Genomic DNA, 17,757 nt, shown 5'->3' on the forward strand with positions numbered 1-17,757 from the left:
GCCTTAAGATACTTCGCATCTAAAACGGCCAGGATTATTAATGAAATTTATTTCAATGAGTACACGAAATATTGTGGGCATATGGGGTGGTTGCGGCCCCTGGTGAAGCACATCTCAACCACGCGCGTCTTTCTAGTGGCCTCTGAGATCCGCCCCGGCAGCGCGCGAAACACAACGTGAACGCCGACATGCGAATGCCATTACCAAACACCTAAGTAAAAAACTAGGATGGCCTCGAGAGTTTTATTGCGATAGCAATTAAATTGACACTCTCGGCTCGTTCTTGCCGTTGGCGTCGCCGTCCGGGCCCATATACATATATATATATATATATATATATATATATATATATATATATATATATATATATATATATAGTGTGTATGTGTGTGTGTGTAACGGACGAAACATGGCATCAATCAGAACACCAGTTTAATCTAACTCCTCGTCTTCCTCCTCTTCCTTTCCCCCATTCATCCTTGAACCGTCACACGTTTCCCCTCCCCCGAGGAGCCATACTTATTGGGACAAATAAGTAGAGGCGTAGTTTGCTGACGTGTGCACAATTGTCAGTAGTTCTGCTTAACGGTTGCCACGCATCGATCTGTCTCATAGTTCACAGGAGACACTCTACGAAGGATCGTGTAAGGCGCCTTCCATGACTGAGCTGAGCTTCCTTGTGTTTGGGTGCCAAGGTGTTCCTGTAGAGCACCAGTTAGCCAGGGTTGAAGATCTTTTATGTAGGGAATTTTTTGTCGTAGAATGATCTTGTTATTCTCATGGTAAGCTAGCGTGTCTTGGGGGCAAATGCACTTTCCTTGATCGTGCACATCGTTTCCATCACGGCGTGTCTAAAATGGTATCCGTATGAAGGTATTCCAGACATCAGGTAGGATGGTGGAATATCGGGTTACTTCATGTGGAGTTCTGTTGTATTCCTGGACAGCGTCCGAAAGATGTTTGACCCAAGACTTCTGCGGCTGCTCATTCATTTTGCACTTCAACCGGGTTACAATAGTCTGATTCGTGAACAATTGGTGGACATTGTTGCGTTTTAGGAATTGCTTGAGCTTGCCAGCAATGAAAGCTGGCCCACAATCAGAGAGGAACTTCTTTGGCTTCCCTGCAGCGAAGATGGTGGCGAGGCACGAAATGTATGCGTCACAAGTTTCATTTTTGTCACAGACATACCGCGTAGCGTGGTCGATTGCTAAGTGAATAAACTTCTTCGTGGAGCCGTATCCAGAAAAGCCACCTATAGCGTCCATTGCTACAAGATCGAAGGGCTGTTCTGCAGGTGGTAGCGACTCGAGTGATCCGAATCTCTTGGTTTTAGGCTTCCTGCAGCGCTGACATATGTCACAGTGGCGGACGTAGGACGAAACGTCTGTCATGATTTCCGGCCAATAGTAGTACGGTGACAACAACCCGAGAGTTTTCTTTACTCCGACATGTCCGAACTGGCAGTGTGCTTTCTGCAGAAGGCCCAGTCGGAGCTTCCGAGGCACGTACACTTTGCGAATTCCTTTACGTGTCACGATAATTACCCCGTTTTCAGTGGTGTACTTGCAGCGGAGGACGGTCATCCTGGTAACCTGAAGTTCTGGTAATGAAAGGAGTTGAACCAAGACTCCGAGAAAATGCATCCGCTTCGATGTTTTTCGCTGCCTTTTTGATGGTCGAATGTTGACGTCATACATAGACAGCTTCAGCGACCATCGAAACAGACGGCCCTGGGGATTTTGATGTTTTTTAGCCATGTAAGGCAGCGTGATCGGTGACAACAGTGAATGGTTCTTCCATGGAGATAGCAGTGCCATTTCTCAACAGCGTCAACAATAGCGAGACATTCAAGCTCTGTGATGGCATAATTTAATTCGTGCGTGAGTAGCTTGCGCGAGTGATAAGCGACAGGGTGTTCTTTAGCATCACGATCTTGTTGCTTCAGGACTGCGCCGAGATGCCTACGTTAGATGCGTCGCAATAAAGAATGCATGGTTTCTCGCACGAAAATATTCGTAATATTGGCTCTTCGGTGAGACGATTTTTCATTTCCCCAAAAGCTTGTTCGCATGAGGAATCCCATTCCCATGGGGTGTGCTTCTTCAACAGTTTTGTAAGTGGGTAAACTATGTCACTGAAATGCGGTATAAACTGGCGGTAAACTTTCGTGGTGCCAAGAAAACGCTGCAGCTCTTTCCGAGATTTTGGTCTTGGGAATCGCAATACTGCTTCAATATTGCTTCGTATTGGCGATACTGTATCGTTGGACACTCTGTGACCCAGATATTCAATAAAAGCTTGGGCAAAGTGGCACTTTTTCAGTTTCAGTTTTATGTTCTCCGTTTTTAGAGCTTGTAGTAGAGCTTGTAGTAGAGCTTGTAGATTCAGTAGGTGCTCAGAAAATGTGTCGGAGAAGACTACGACATCATCAAAGTAATTAACGACATTTTGCATGTTATGTTTTCTGATCACTGATTTTCCAGCTCTTTCGAATGTAGCGGGAGCATTTCTCAAACCGAACGGCATAACAAGCCATTCATAATGGCCGTTTGGCGTGACGAAAGCTGTTTTTGGGATGTCCTTTGGGTTCATTTTAACGTGCCAATAGCCTGAGGTAATATCCTATGTAGAAAAATATTTCGATTTTCTCACGTAGTCCAGCACATCATCTATGCGCGGAATAGGTTGGTAGTCGGGCACAATGGTGCCCGACTACCTGGTGGAAAGCTGGGTCTTTGAGGTAGATGACCTGGATGTCTTTTAGTGAACGAATGCTTTAACTTGTTGCTTGGAAATTGAAAGGTCGTGCTCGTTGTCGTTTGACTATGATGGTAGCTACGAAGGGAACGCTTGTTACTGCGACGACAGAGTTGAAATGTCCCGAGTTAGTGGGTAATAGGCGAGTCTTCATGGTATCCTTTAAAACGAACGATCATTCCCTATCGGAAAAAACAGCGTTTCCAGTGCCTCCCAGTGCCTTTCAGTGCACTGGGTGGCACTGGAAACGCTGTACAGTGTGTCCCAGTGTACTACAGCGCGCTGGTAGGCACTGGGACAAACTGTACAGCGTGGCCAGTGCCACCCAGTGCGCTGAAAGACGCTGGGAACACTGTACAGTGTAGCCCAGTGTCTTACTGCGCACTGGGAGGCACTGCCACGCTGTACAGTGTCTGCTCGCGCACTGGGAACAACTGGCAGCACATTGGAAAAAAACTGGGCGCGCTGGGGTGGAATTCATATAAGATTTGGTATTGGTCGCGAGAAGTCGAAGAAAAACTTACGGAATATCTTGAAAATATTCTATTGTGTGTCCTGCACATGTGCAGGACACACAATAGAATATTTGCATATCTAGCTTTAGTTTTAGTTAAGCGACGGAGGGGTTGTATACGCTAAAGCAATCATCTGTCGAACGCCCACGCGCGCACTTTCTCTGAAGTGTGTGATCATGTGGCGTAAATGTAGTTCATATAACTGCACCGAAACACTTATTCATTCGCAACACAATATGACATTAGTATTAGTCTGATGATAACATCAACCTAGTCTATAGCCAGGTCCTTCCATATAGGCTCGTAACCGCTAGAAAGCCGCAACGTCACCGGCAACAGTGAAGCCAATGTAACACTCAATCTCGGCGTTTTTAGCTTCTGATTCATGTAGTGGAAGGTGCTAATATGGGGTCGCTTGATAGAGGTATGATCGAACTACATTCGAACGGTTTATAGATTCTTCGTACTTGAATATCCACGTTCTTCACAGCGATCGTGGCGCACGGAGTACAGCTCTAAGCCTAACGTTCGGTTCGGCTAGGATGAACTACTGCGGCTGTATAGTACGCGGAACGTAAACAAAAAGGACAGAAAATGTGTTCAAACGCGTGACGACAACTATAGCCTTCAGTGTGCAGGTCAGACGCACGTTCACGTAGGTATGACTGACTGCTTAGCGAGTCAGTGCGATCGCTGCAACACATCTGCGGTTGCGCTAATATTTTTTGCGGCAAAACGGGCCCGTTAGACGTTCCGATCGTAGGCAGCACATAAAAAACAAATTAACTACGTTCCCTTAGGTTCTCGCGAGCACGAAGAAACTGAAATCTGCGATCCTAAACGAGAAAAATGAAAATATTGGCTACCGGAGGTAGTTATAACATGAAAAAAAAGCGACCGTCTCTCGTCTTTCAGGTGTGGTGCAGCGGTAACGTGTCAGACTCAGGATGTATGCTGCGTCGAGGTGGTGGGTTCGAATCCCGCTCGCTCATGCTTTTTTTGAGGTTTTTTTTTTGTCGCAGTGCTCGCTTATCAGCCCTAATTACGATCGGGGTATGATCACAGCTTATAGAAACAATTTAAAAGCTCGATTTCGGCCCGTTACGGGTGGCCCAGTGTGCAGTGCGCCAGCGTGCAGCGTGCCTCGTGCAGCGTGCCAGCGTCCCAGTACCCAGCGCCACACTGGTCCAATAATCAGGTATGGCACTGGGACAGTGCCACTGAGTTTTCCGATAGGGTTTCTTTGATTTTCTTCCAAGATTCTTCGTTCTGAAAGATGTGTGTAAGGTAACATTTGAAAGCCTCACCGGTGACGTAGATGTTAAAGTTGGCGACCATGTCCCGTTCCGACCATGATGCAGCGAAAGCGTGGCGTTCGAAGAGGTTGAACCAATCCTCCACCGGTCTATCGTCCGCTGATCCGGCGTACTTGGGGATGTCAAGGTCCACCGATGATGCCGCCATGAAGCTGGTCACTGTATGCTGCTAGGATGAGCTTCGGTGGTCCATGTATGGTCACGGCGTCTTGTTCAGAACTTCGTCGATGATGTGCGGCTGATGAAGTGTCTGCCAGGTGTCCATCCTGTCGACTTACTGTAACGGACGAGACATGGCGTCAGTCAGAACACCAGTTTATTCTCACTCCTCGTCTTCCTCCTCTTCCTTTACCCCATTCACCCTTGAACCGTCATATATGTATATATATATACATATATATATATATATATATATATATATATATATATATATATATATATATATATATATATATATATATTGTTAAGACGTTTATTGACGGCGAGATTGACGGCGACGATGCACCACGATAGAGCGCAGACTCGCAGACTCTCACGACCACGAGCACGAGGGGCGTGCTCCCCGAGAATAGGCGAAGAGGGTGACCCACTAGGAGGCGCTTGAGAGGACGACCCATTAGAGCGTCCCAATGCTTCTTTACAATGGCCCCGGGTACGAAAAGGGAGCCGCCTGGCGACCTAACAGCTGGTCACTATGAGCGGGTCATGGTAGGGCTTGAGGCGCTCCACGTTGACAATGTCGCGCCCTCGACGGCGCATGCCCGAAGATGTTCAATAGGTTCATCAGGTAGTTGACCGGGATGTGCGTTCGACGACACGGTAGGGGCCTTCGTATTTGGGTATAGTTTGGAAGAGAGGCCAGTTGCAGTGGTTAGGAACCGAGAGCCATACGAGCGCTCCAGGGAGGAACGTGGGTGCAGAAGTGTTGGTGTCACTGCGAATGCTCTTCTGCCGCTCTTGGTCCTGCGTAGTAAAGGTCCTGGCAAGCTCGCGACACTCCTCAGCAAGTCTGGCAGTGGCAGAAATAGGCGCACACTCCGATCGATCCGGCGTGTATGGAAGGATTGTATCGATTGTGTGCGACGGGTGCCTGCCGTACAATAAAAAAAGGGTGAGAAGCCAGTGGTGCTTTGAGGGGCGGTATTGTAGGCGTAGGTGACGAAAGGCAGAATCGAATCCCAATTTTGTGTGATTGGCGGCGACGTACATCGATAGCATGTCGCCGAGCGTGCCGTTAAAGCGTTCGGTGAGGCGATTCGTCTGCGGGTGGTAAGCAGTAGTTTTGCGGTGAACAACGTTGCACTCTTTGAGGATGGCTTCGACGACTTCCGACAGGAAGACACGGCCTCGATCGCTGAGCAGCTCCTGGGGTGGACCGTGGCGTAGCATGAACCGGTGGAGCAGGAAGGAGGCTACATCGCGCGCTGTAGCCGCTGGGAGGGCGGCAGTTTCGGCGTATCGCGTAAGGTGGTCTACAGCCACGATGGCCCAGCGGTTACCAGCCGACGTCAGAGGAAGTGGCCCGTACAAATCGATTCCAACGCGCCCAAACGGCCGGTCAGGGCAAGGTAAAGGCTGTAGACCTGCTGGTGACTGGTGCGTTGAAGCTTTGCGGCGCTGACAATCGATGCAGGAGCGAACGAACTTCTGCACGTAGCGGTACATCCCTCGCCAAAAGTACCGTTGGCGAATGCGGTGGTATGTTTTCGATACCCCAGAGTGCGCACACTGCGGATCAGCGTGAAACCATTCGCATATGTCAGAACGGAGACTGCGGGGTATTACTAGTAGCCACTGGCGGCCGCCGGCGTTGTAATTGCGTCGGTGAAGGAGGTCGTCGCGAATGGCGAAATCATGGGCTTGACGACGCAAACCGCGAGTGGATGGTGTTGCCGATGGATCAGTGAGCAAGTCTATCAGTGAAGCGATCCACTGATCCTTGCGCTGTTCGGTAGCGATGGTGTGAATGTCGATGGAAGAAACGGCATCGTGAGATATTGAGCTGTGGGTATTGTCGTCAGGCAAGGGGGAGCGCGAGAGTGCGTCGGCGTCAGCATGCTGGCGTCCGTTGCGGTACAGCACGCGGATGTCGTAGTCCTGTAGGCGAAGTGCCCAGCGGGCGAGGCGGCCTGATGGATCCTTCAATGATGACAGCCAGCATAGTGCATGGCGGTCGGTGATGACATCAAATGGGCGACCATACAAATAAGGTCGGAACTTCGTAAGGGCCCAGATAATTGCCAGGCATTCCTTTTCGGTGGCGGTGTAATTGGTCTCGGCTTTGCTAAGCGTACGACTTGCATATGCCACGACATATTCAGGGAACCCTGGCTTGCGCTGCGCAAGGACAGCGCCAAGGCCAACACCGCTGGCGTCTGTGCGTACCTCTGTAGGGGCCGTAGGGTCGTAGTGGCGCAGTATGGGAGGCGACGTCAACAAACGACGGGGCTTCGCGAAAGCTTCGTCGCACTCTGACGACCACGAATTGAGCGGCCCATTACTTCCGAGGTGCTTCGTCAGAGGCGATATGATAGTCGCGAAGTTTCGAATGAAGCGCCGAAAGTAGGAACACAGTCCTACGAAACTGCGCAGTTCCTTGACGGATGTAGGTTTGGGGAACTCGGTCACGGCCCGAAGCTTGGCTGGATCGGGGAGAATACCGTCCTTGGACACGACGTAACCGAGTATTGTCAGCTGCCGTGCTGCAAATCGGCACTTCTTTAGATTCAGTTGCAGACCGGCCTCGCTCAAACGCGTCAAAACATGCCGCAGGCGTTGAAGATGCGTGGAGAAGTCCGGAGCGAAAACAACGACGTCGTCGAGGTAGCATAAGCATGTGTGCCATTTCAGGTTGCGCAGAACGGTATCCATCATGCGCTCAAAGGTGGCGGGCGCATTACACATCCCGAACGGCATGACGTTGAATTCGTACAAGCCGTCGGGCGTGACAAAGGCGGTCTTCGGTCGAGCGTCATCAGCCATAGGTACTTACCAGTACCCTGAGCGCAAATCGAGAGATGAAAAGAATTCTGCGCCTTGCAGGCTGTCAATCGCGTCGTCTATTCGCGGTAGTGGATACACGTCCTTGCGAGTGACCTTGTTAAGTCGTCGGTAGTCCACACAGAACCGCACAGAACCGTCCTTCTTCGTCACAAGAACGACAGGAGACGCCCAGGGGCCTGTTAGAAGGTCGAATAACATCGCGGCGAAGCATCTCGTCGACTTGCTCGTTGATTACACGGCGTTCTGTGGGAGATACGCGATATGGACGTTGCCGCAGTGGCGGCTGGGTCCCAGTGTCGATGCGATGCGTAACGGCGGACGTGCGGCCGAGAGAAGTTTGAGCGACATCGAAAGAAGAGCGAAATTCTTCTAACAGGCCCAGAAGCTGGGAACGCTGGACTGGCGTAAGGTTGTCAGCAATGGAGGAACCAAATACATCAGCGGGTGATGAACCAGACGTGGAAACAGCACCGAGCGTACTGGAGCTGTGGCAGTGCATTTCATCTGGTTCGTCCATAACTTGTGCGTCTTCGAGGGGTTCCACGCTACCGAGACATTCCCCTTGCACCAACGTGACACTGTACGGGAATGGATTGATAACAAAAATAGAGGTGCTGCCCTGGGTGACTTGCACGGTCGCGAAAGGCACCAGCAAGCCTTTCCTCGTGCAAACACGGTCAGATGGCGAGAGGAGTGCAACGGTGTCGGAAAGACTTGCGCAGTAGACTGACACCGCCATTGACGAGTTTGCAGGCACCTTGGTGTCGTCTTTGACATGTGCCTTGCCCGCAGCCGATGGATTGTCTGCCGGTGTCCAATCAGAGAACGGTGAGAGTTCTATTTCGGCTGGTGCGCAATGAATGACGGCGTCGTGGAGGGAGAGAAAATCCCATCCTAGGATGACGTCGTGAGAGCAGGCAGGAATTATGATCAATTCGACGGCGTACAGAGCATCCTGAATAATGACGCGGGCGGTGCACACCGCTGTAGGGTGAATACTTTGGGCGCTAGCTGTACGGAGGAAGAGACCGGAAAGTGGCGTCGTCACTTTTCGCAGTAATCGGCTAAGTTTGGCATCCATGACGGATACGGCGGCTCCAGTGTCGATAAGGGCAGATGCGCGAACACCGTCCAAAAACACGTCTATCACGTTCGATGGGCTTCGCTGAGGGATTTCGCAGTTCGACAGCATCGCAGCCCTTTCCTCGCAGACTGCGACGACTAGTTTTCCTGGTCACGTGAGACCGGACGTGGCCGCATGGGCGACAGTGAGCGACGTCGTGGAGACGGTGACCGGCGGGTAGATGTTGCGGCGCGGGACGTCGGTGACATAGGCGGCGCTTGGTCATAATAAGGTCGGCTTGATTGGCTGGGGAGGGCTGATGCGACCCGAGGCGGCTCCATGCGATTGCAGTAGCGTGCGACGTGACCGGCGCAACCACACGCGAAGCAGATGGGGCGGTTGTCGGAAGTGCGCCAGCGGTTCGCGGGTCCCATACATGTCGCAGAACGGGACGGACGAGACGGCTGCTGATATGAGGGCATTGTGGGCAGGAGTCGGGGCCTGGGGACGACGTCGACGTACGTAGGCGGCACAGCCGTGTCGAAGGCCTGGGGTCCGTCGACGGCTTCGGCGTATCTTCGCGGTGCAGCCGCAGGAATCGCTGGGGGCGGCCTGGCTACAGCTTGCGCGTAGCTTAGTGGCGCATGCACTGGAGGCGGTTGGTGGTATTCAGGAATGACCTCTGCGATTTCCTGCTGAATCGCTCGGCGGAGAGGAGGCAGGGGGGTAGTGGGCGGCTGGTCAACACGCTGCGGTGGAGCGAAAGCCAGTAGAGAGATCTGGCGAGCAATTTCCTCACGCACGAACGACTTGATTTCGGCGAGCAAGGTGGAGTGGTCGGAAATGGCCGACAAGCCCGCGAGATCAGCATCGCGTGATGGCGGTCGACGGGTCATCAAGCGCTGCCGGCGCAGCTCCTCGAACTCGGAGCGAGCGCAGTCAATTACAGCAACATGGGTGCATAGAAAATGCCATCCTAGTATTATGAAGGCTCCATATCTGTGGTTATAATGAACGCCGTTCTTGCCCAGTGACAACACGACGCCAATATTACAATCGACATGAACGAATTTGGCGCCACAGACCAGCGCCGCCACTATTTTGAAAGCTAACAGAGTCCCTTATGCACACACCAAAGACGACTGGAAGGCGAAAACCATCTTCTTTGTTCCTCTCAGTCAATAGATTGTTCCTGCACCGCCACGCTCCTAAAACTTTCTGCGCCTAATGTAGTTTTCCATTGCCAGCAGGGTAGAAGGCCCCTCACCTCGTTTTCTACTGCCTCCGTGATGGGCACCGTTGATCAAGTTAAGCTGCGTGTGATGACGTCGTCATGTGGTGTCACATCAGGGTGACATCAATATGACATCACAATGAAGTCCCAAGATTTGCGACCTGTGACGTCATGATGACGTCATCACGTGAGGATGTATTTTTCATCACTCGTGTGGACGCCGACAGGAGACGCCGACGCGAGACGCCAGTCAGTGTTCGCGTTTGGTGAGGCATCTAAGCCTTTCGCCTTAAAAATAAAGGAGGCGTTGCACATGCGAAGCATTTTCGCATTTTCGAATAGCGCGCTCTCATCGCTCACGCGGTAATTCCTCCCGCCGTAAACGCTGACACGTTAGGTGTTACAGTAGGCGATATTTGATCTATTTACATTAGCGACAATGGCCAACCGAGAATACCGGCCATTTATGCAACGCAGCTGAAGAAATGCGTCGTTTCTATCCCGTACTGTTTGTGATCGCAGTTTTGCTATGAAGTTGGTGCTTTCTCTGAAAACTGCCACGTCGCTGGCATCAATGTCGCTGCCCCGATGAGAGAGATCCATTTGCACTGGCGGTCTCAGTTGCGTACAATACAATTCCTTTCCTCGTGATTGTATGCGGTCAAGCAAATGCTTCTCACTCCACCGCTGCCTTCGTTTCTTTCTGTTTGAGGAACACATAGCACCTTGTGAACTATCGCCTACGATCGCTTACAATCTTCGTTGCGTGCCTGCGGCAACCCATCGACGCAACCGTTGTCAGAAGGTGAGGAAAGTGCGACATTGACACTGGAAAATCATAAACAGCAAAGAACAACGAAAATCCTTCATGGGATAAGCTTTCTAACAATACAAAACATACTGAACGTATTATAACAAAGAGAAAGCTAGAACTTTACAGTAAAAAGAAAAGAAAGGAATATCATGTTTTCATTTATGCTACATAACATAGAAAGGTTTACTTTCGAGGACTACATGCAGTAGCGTAGTGAAAAGTCTGCGCTTAGGCTCCGCAGTCTTGGCTGTGCTGCCACAGGAAATGGTGGCCAGCTATAGAACGAATGGTGTCTTTTCAGCATCTAGCGCACAACACAGTGTTGTAATCGCGTCAAACGTGGCTGTGACTATTATCTGCCCTCTGCTGTTCCGTGCGCAGAGCCTGCGCGCGCATCCTTTGTTGGCGCTGTTATCCTGTTAAAAGCGCGGCGACCAAGCTGTGTCGTGTCATATGTGTTTCTGCCATGAGCTGCAATAAACGGCTTTCGCATATCGGCGTCTTCATTGCAACATTGGCGACGAAGATGGGATGAAGCGGCACTGAAGCTATGGCCACCACTTACGGCAAGCTGCCGGAGTTCTGCCCGGACTCGGGAAACATCGACGTCTACCTAGAAAGGTTCGAACTATTTGCGAAAGCAAATGGAATAGACGACGGAAAGAAGCTTGAAGTCTTCCTGACCATAATAGGAGAGAAGGCCTACGTGACACTGCGTAGCTTACTGCTGCCGAAAACGCCCACCGAAGTAAAGTACGAAGACGCCAAGAAGGTGCTGCAACAGCACTACGCCCTGAAGCGGTCTGTGGTCACCGAGCGATACCACTTCTACCGGCGGAACCAGGAGTCAAATGAAACCATCGCACAGTTTCTTGTGGAATTGAAGAGGCTCGCAGCGACATGTTCTTTCGGAAATTTCCTCCAAGAAGCGCTACGGGACCGCCTAATTGCCGGACTACGGAGCGACACCATCCGATGCCGTCTTCTCGCCTTGCCCGACGACGAGGTCACCTGGGAACGGGTGTGCAAGGTATCCACCGCCATGGAGGCTGCACAGAAGGACACCCAGGACATGCTGTGCGACAGCGCCGGGGCCAGCAACGCTCAACTGTACTGGCAAGGAAGCCAAGGGAAGCCTAACGCAACAAGCAAGGTACTGGAAAAAAAACTATACGCAAAAAACTGCAGTAGAGTGTCATAGGTGCGGTGGTCAGCACGCTCCTACAAGGTGTCCATTTTTAAAAAGTGCTTGTTTTAAGTGTTCTAAACGTGGTCATGTCGCAAAAATGTGCAAAACGCGAGTTGTTCATGCTCTAGAAGTACCGGCAACAGAGCAGGATTTGCAGGATTTGCTGACTATATGTCAAACAAACAGAGCAGGCAGTCCGCCTCCCATAGTAGTAAAAGTAATCATAAACGGTCACGAAGTACCGATGGAATTGGACACGGGGGCTGCCGTTACAATCATGTCTGAGAAAGACTTTGCAGAGAACTTCCCTGACCTATCGTACAACTGTGAGGACGTAAAACTCGGAGTGTACAACGGCACCGCAATCAATGTAAGGGGCGTTGCCCAAGTCGATGTGAAGTGCGGGAAGCAAAGCCACCGCCTACCACTTGTCATTGCCAAGTATGAAGAAGGGGTGCGCATGCCGGTGCTCCTCGGTCGTGACTGGCTCGCAAAGATAAAAGTGAACTTGCCTGATGCCTTGCAGAAACTGCATGAGGTTGCGCTTAAAGTACAAGCAGTCGCGCCTCTAAAAACTCAAGGAGCTGTAGAATCATTAAAACAACAGCACGCTGATGTTTTTCAAGCAGGCTATGGTGCTATAAAAGGATACAAGGGTAGCATTCGCACGAAAGAGAATGCAGTTCCAGTTTTCTGTAAGGCGAGGCCTGTACCGTATGCCTTGCGAGAACAAGTGGAAAAAGAACTGGCGGAACTAGAGAAGGCTGAAGTAATTTACCGGGTGCGGCACAGCACCTGGGCAACGCCACTAGTAATTGTGCCCAAGAAAAATGGACCAGAAATAAGGATATGTGGTGACTATAGAGTCAGTGTGAACAAGTGCATCGAGGTAGATCACTATCCCTTGCCACTTCCTGAGGATATCTTTGCATCCCTGGTGGGAGGAACTGTATTCACTGTGTTAGACTTGGCAAAAGCTTATTTACAGCTGGAGTTGGACAAGCATGCCGAAGAACTTCTAACGGTTAACACGCACATGGGTCTCTTTAGATACCGGCGGTTGCCGTACGGCGTTGCGAGTGCACCTCGACTTTGCAGAAAAAGAAAACAAGATGTTTCTGGTCGCAGTCGATTCACACTCCAAGTGGGTAGATGTCAAAATAATGAATTCAACAACGGCGCAAAAGACCATTGAAACAGTAAGGTCATTGTTTGCAAGCTATGGGTTGCCTCAGGAGATAGTTACGGACAACGGGCCACAGTTTCGAGCGAAAGAGTTTGATGATTTCTTGCAGGCAAACGGGGTCAAACATACTTTGACTCCGCCTTATCATCCTCAATCTAACGGCACAGCAGAACGAGCCGTGCAGACTGTTAAGCAGTCATTGCTAAAGCAACTGCTAGAGGATGAACGGAGCCACAGTTCCAGATCCTTGCAACACAGAGTTGACAACTTCCTTTTCGCGTACAGAACTACGCCGCACACATTCACTGGTAAAACACCAGCAGAGTTATTTTTAAAGAGAAAGCTGCGGACAAGACTTTCTCTGCTCAAACCATACATGGAAGGTACGATCAATTCGAAGTCCGAGAGAGAAGTTCGCAGTGCAAATAAACGTAGGGGAAAGCCTAGAGCATTTTCTGTGGGCGATCGTGTGCTCGTGCGTACTGTTCGTGGTGAACTTGTAAAGTGGCGACCTGGGAACATTGTGAGTGTGAAATCTCCGGTAACGTACCTGGTGAATGTTGATAAACAAACGCGCTTTGTGCATGCCGATCACCTACGTTGCACTTCTTTGAAACATGACGAGTATGTGGAAGACTGTGGTGATGAAATGTCTTTGCCGCATGCCAGTGATATTTTGGAAAAGGGAAATTGCTCAGCACAACCGCCAGTGTCGTCACCACAACCGCCGCACACCCCTCCTGTACTTAGACGTAGCACACGGGTGACACGGCCACCAGATCGACTGATGTACCATTGAATGTGATTTTGTTTGTGGGGGAGTGTTGTAATCGCGTCAAACGTGGCTGTGACTATTATCTGCCCTCTGCTGTTCAGTGCGCAGAGCCTGCGCGCGCATCCTTTGTTGGCGCTGTTATCCTGTTAAAAGCGCGGCGACCAAGCTGTGTCGTGTCATATGTGTTTCTGCCATGAGCTGCAATAAACGGCTTTCGCATATCGGCGTCTTCATTGCAACACACAGGACAAGGACTGAGTGAGAACCGAGGATGACAGGCGTTGTATTTGTTCACTTTCACTGTGCTCCAGGGTTGCCGTTGTACAGATTTAAAGAGCCGAAGTAGCCATGCCAATTTAATTTTGGCGCCATATTTGCAGCCAGATGGAACAGAAGCTGTACTATGAATATAGTTTTTCTTAATGAACATATATAATAATGTCTTTCGACTACAAGCAAGAGCACAGAAGACCCTGAGTTCTTCCCTCTTACTTCGTCTTCAAGTCGCAGATAAGTTGCTAATAATTAAATAAATAAATAAATAAGTAAAGTCAATGCACCTGCATATAGTGTAGGCAGAATAGATAGAGTTGTTGCAATATGCAGAGTAATTTTGGCACATTCCACCTAACAACATTGGCAGACAACATGCTAGAGCTAAATCCCACTTGGAAGATGCCCTCGCACGGCCCGGAGTTGCTGTTTGGTCGACGCAGAGCGGCAACCCGACTGAAAAGCATTTGTTGCAGTCAGCGTCGATCAAGATGGGAAAGTCACAAACTCTACGATGGTCCGTACGACGGTGGCTGAGGTTGCGGAACAGGCCGTGATAGCCGTGACTATGCTGGACGAAGGGAGAACGATGACATACAGGGACTCGAGATCAGTGGTTCGAGCATCCGCCATAGGCACCATCTCGGATTCGCCCTTTGGGACTCTATGTATAAGGAACTAAAGCGACACACGACCTTCTGGTTCCCCGTTAACATTAGATCTAGAGCGCCCCGTTCAACCTCAACGAGTGGGCCCACAGAGCTGCGCCAGGAGTCGTCGACGGCGTAGCTACCGAGTGGCACGGCGCTGAGGTTTTGGACAATAGGGATCCCCTGGCCCCGTTCATTGAACTAATAAAGAAATTTTATCTGGAGAGGCATAATAACCGCCGCAGCACAGTAAACTGAACAGACTCTTGCGGGTCGGGATATTAAACAACTCTGCACTCTTGGGCAAGATCTATCCCGAAATTCGGACATGAGAAACATGCGCGCTTTGCTCAGATTTTGCCAGCTTAGGACACGCGCTCTGGCGGTGCCCCGAGTTAGGTTGTGATGAAGACGTTACGTCGTCCGTGTGAAATGTTGCGCTACGCAATCCGGATTTGGAAAGGACAACTATGGGTAGTCCAACGCGCCCGCGACGTGACGGGGAGGCTAGGCCTCTCAGGCCTGACGTGGAAGCGTCCCTCTCCGTGCTAGTTCACGCCCCAAGGCACGTAAATAAAGTTTTTCCATTCCATTACAGCTTACAAGTCAGTAATAGCATTTAACGTTGACGGAGTTTTTATTCAACGCCGCATAGTGAATTTGATTTGCAAGAAGTAAGGAAGGAAGAAACAAGCGGATAGACAGGGAGGTTAGCCAGTTCTTAGACCAGCTGGCTACACTGTGCTAGGGGAAGGGGTAAGGGGGATAAAAGACTATAGAAGAGAGATGTTGCAAAAAAAAGGAGAGCAAGAGAAGGAAAATCCCCGCACCTCCCCGAAGGGGATCGTGAGGAAATGCGAAGGCATTTGGGTGCACCCGATGAGTGTGCGACTAATTAATGAAGAGAGACGAGAGTGTGCACGTAGAGGCGTAATGCTCGAGTTGCATTGTGATACACTTCGTCCTAGTGGTATCGTTGCCGCGAGAGATTCGACTTCGCCGACTTCCATCGCTATCAAGACACCAAAGTGCGCGCTCCCTGCATGATATATACAGGTCCGAGCGCGGAGAGGAGGAGCGCCCGAGCTCTCTCTCCGCCGAGCGAGCTCCGCGATGCGAGCGCCATCACACGCACGCGTGCTCCTCCTCTCCCTTACCCTCCGCCGCTCACCACCTGCTCCGGTTGCTAGGCGCGGTGCATCTGTTGCTGGAGGCGAGGAGGAGCGCGCCCGCATATATCTGTGCGCACGCCGGCCAGGGACGCAGGACAACCCCCGACTAAGAAATGCATTCGCATTTACTTAGAGTCTGTCTCTAAGAGCAGTTGTCCGCAAGAAGCGCAATATTGATTTTAAAGCATTCTGTGCTGATGATGGACTCGGCCAAGGTCCCAAAACTCTTTGTTCCGACAAAGGGCGATTGTCAAGTTTATCTAGCGCATTAGAAAGTTCTTGTCTTGGCGCAGTGAAACGGGGACACTCACACAGAAGATGGGAGATCGTTTCTTCGCAGCTGCAGTAATTACATGTAGAGTTGTTGGCCATTCCAATCAGACCGGAGTAGGCATTCGTGAATGCCATGGCAAGCCACGGGTGGGACAGAAGCGTCTCCTCAGCTCGCAATATTCCTGACGGGAGACGGAGCTGGAGATTGGGGTTCAAGCTGTGTAGACGAGCGTTCGTGAATTCAGCCGAGCTCCACTGGGCAAGTGTGAGTTCACGTGCCAGCAAACGAAGTCTTGTAGCTGCGTCGGTTCTGGAGAACGGTATATCTGCGTAGTGGTCACTGTCATGTGCACATCGGGCGGCCTCATCCGCACGATCATTACCGTATATACCACAGTGACTCGGTATCCACTGATACGCTATGTTGATACCCATGGTGGTGAAGGAGCCTTATAGCAGCGACTAACTGCTCATTAGGTCCATAACGAAATGGCGACATAAGATATTGAAAAGCTTCCTTGGAGTCAGAGAAGATGGTTGCGAAGGTTCTTCAGTTACAAATTCTAGTGCTGCACGAATGGCGGCGAGTTCTGCGGCCGTTGATGATGTCAAATGCGTTGTTTTCAATTTTATGGTGATTGACTTTGCGGGAATAAATACTGCCCCTGCTGATCACGCAGAAGAGACAGAACAGGCTGTGTAAATGTGAAGGCGTGCGCTGTGGTTCTCATGCAGGTACAGTAGTGCTGCTTGTTGTAGGGCTAAATAGGCTAAATATGACGACTGTTTCTTCTTTTGGATTCCGGGAATGGTGAGTAGGGCTTCGAGTGGGTGTAGGCACCACATTGGTAACGGCGGTCTTTCTGCATGCGTGAAGGTCGAGGGAATCACTGCTCGATGTGTTGCTACAGTACCGCTGAACGCAGAGTGCGGCCTAGATACAGGGAGTGAGGCGAGGCGGTGCGACGGAATCCGAGCGAAATGCCTGATGTGCATTCTCAAAGGATCGACGCGTATGTATGTAGTGATTGGATGGTCACGCGCTATAACGACAGTCGCTGCTGTAGATGTGTATCTCGGAAGGCCAAGGCATACTTTCAGTGCTTGAGCTTGAAGCCACTGGAGGACACGTACGTTTGTTTTTCGGGTTTTACAAAGCACAGGTAGGCTGTAGCGCACGACACCGATGAACATAACGGTGTAAAGTTGAAGCATCGCTCGCACAGATGCACCCCACAATTTTCCAGCAAGAAAGCTTAAGACGTGGGTGATCATGGTCAGTTTCGTCTTCATGTAGGCGATAGGAGACTCCAGGACAGGTCGCGCTCGATTATGACCCCCAGAAAGCGGTGGGTCTTCTCATAAGTGATGGCATGGCCGTTGATTTTAATTACATACGGGCCCATCGCCTTGCGCCTGAAGGCAACAAATGAGCACTTTTCTGATGACAGCACCCCAATGCACCCAATACCATCCAGCTTCATAAAGCAAAATCTGGTTGAACATTAGCAGCCCAGCCATATTGTTGCGGCTC

General features: G+C 50.6%; 1 protein-coding gene across 1 annotated transcript; it reads left to right on the forward strand.

Annotated features, from left to right (window-relative positions):
• Positions 1–11,172: 11,172 nt before the first annotated feature.
• On the forward strand, positions 11,173–16,967 carry LOC119405815 (uncharacterized). The gene is made up of 2 exons (XM_037672642.2): positions 11,173–11,858; positions 16,959–16,967. Exons 1-2 carry the CDS (start codon positions 11,256–11,258, stop codon positions 16,965–16,967), a joined length of 612 nt encoding a protein of 203 aa, XP_037528570.1. The 5' UTR covers positions 11,173–11,255.
• The last annotated feature ends 790 nt before the right edge of the window (positions 16,968–17,757 follow it).

This window comes from Rhipicephalus sanguineus, chromosome 9, assembly GCF_013339695.2.
Source record: "Rhipicephalus sanguineus isolate Rsan-2018 chromosome 9, BIME_Rsan_1.4, whole genome shotgun sequence".
Taxonomy (NCBI): domain Eukaryota; kingdom Metazoa; phylum Arthropoda; class Arachnida; order Ixodida; family Ixodidae; genus Rhipicephalus; species Rhipicephalus sanguineus.

Coding starts and splice junctions, on each gene's coding strand:
- LOC119405815 (XM_037672642.2), top strand. CDS start 11,256: ATGGCCACCACTTACGGCAAGCTGCCGGAGTTCTGCCCGGACTCGGGA.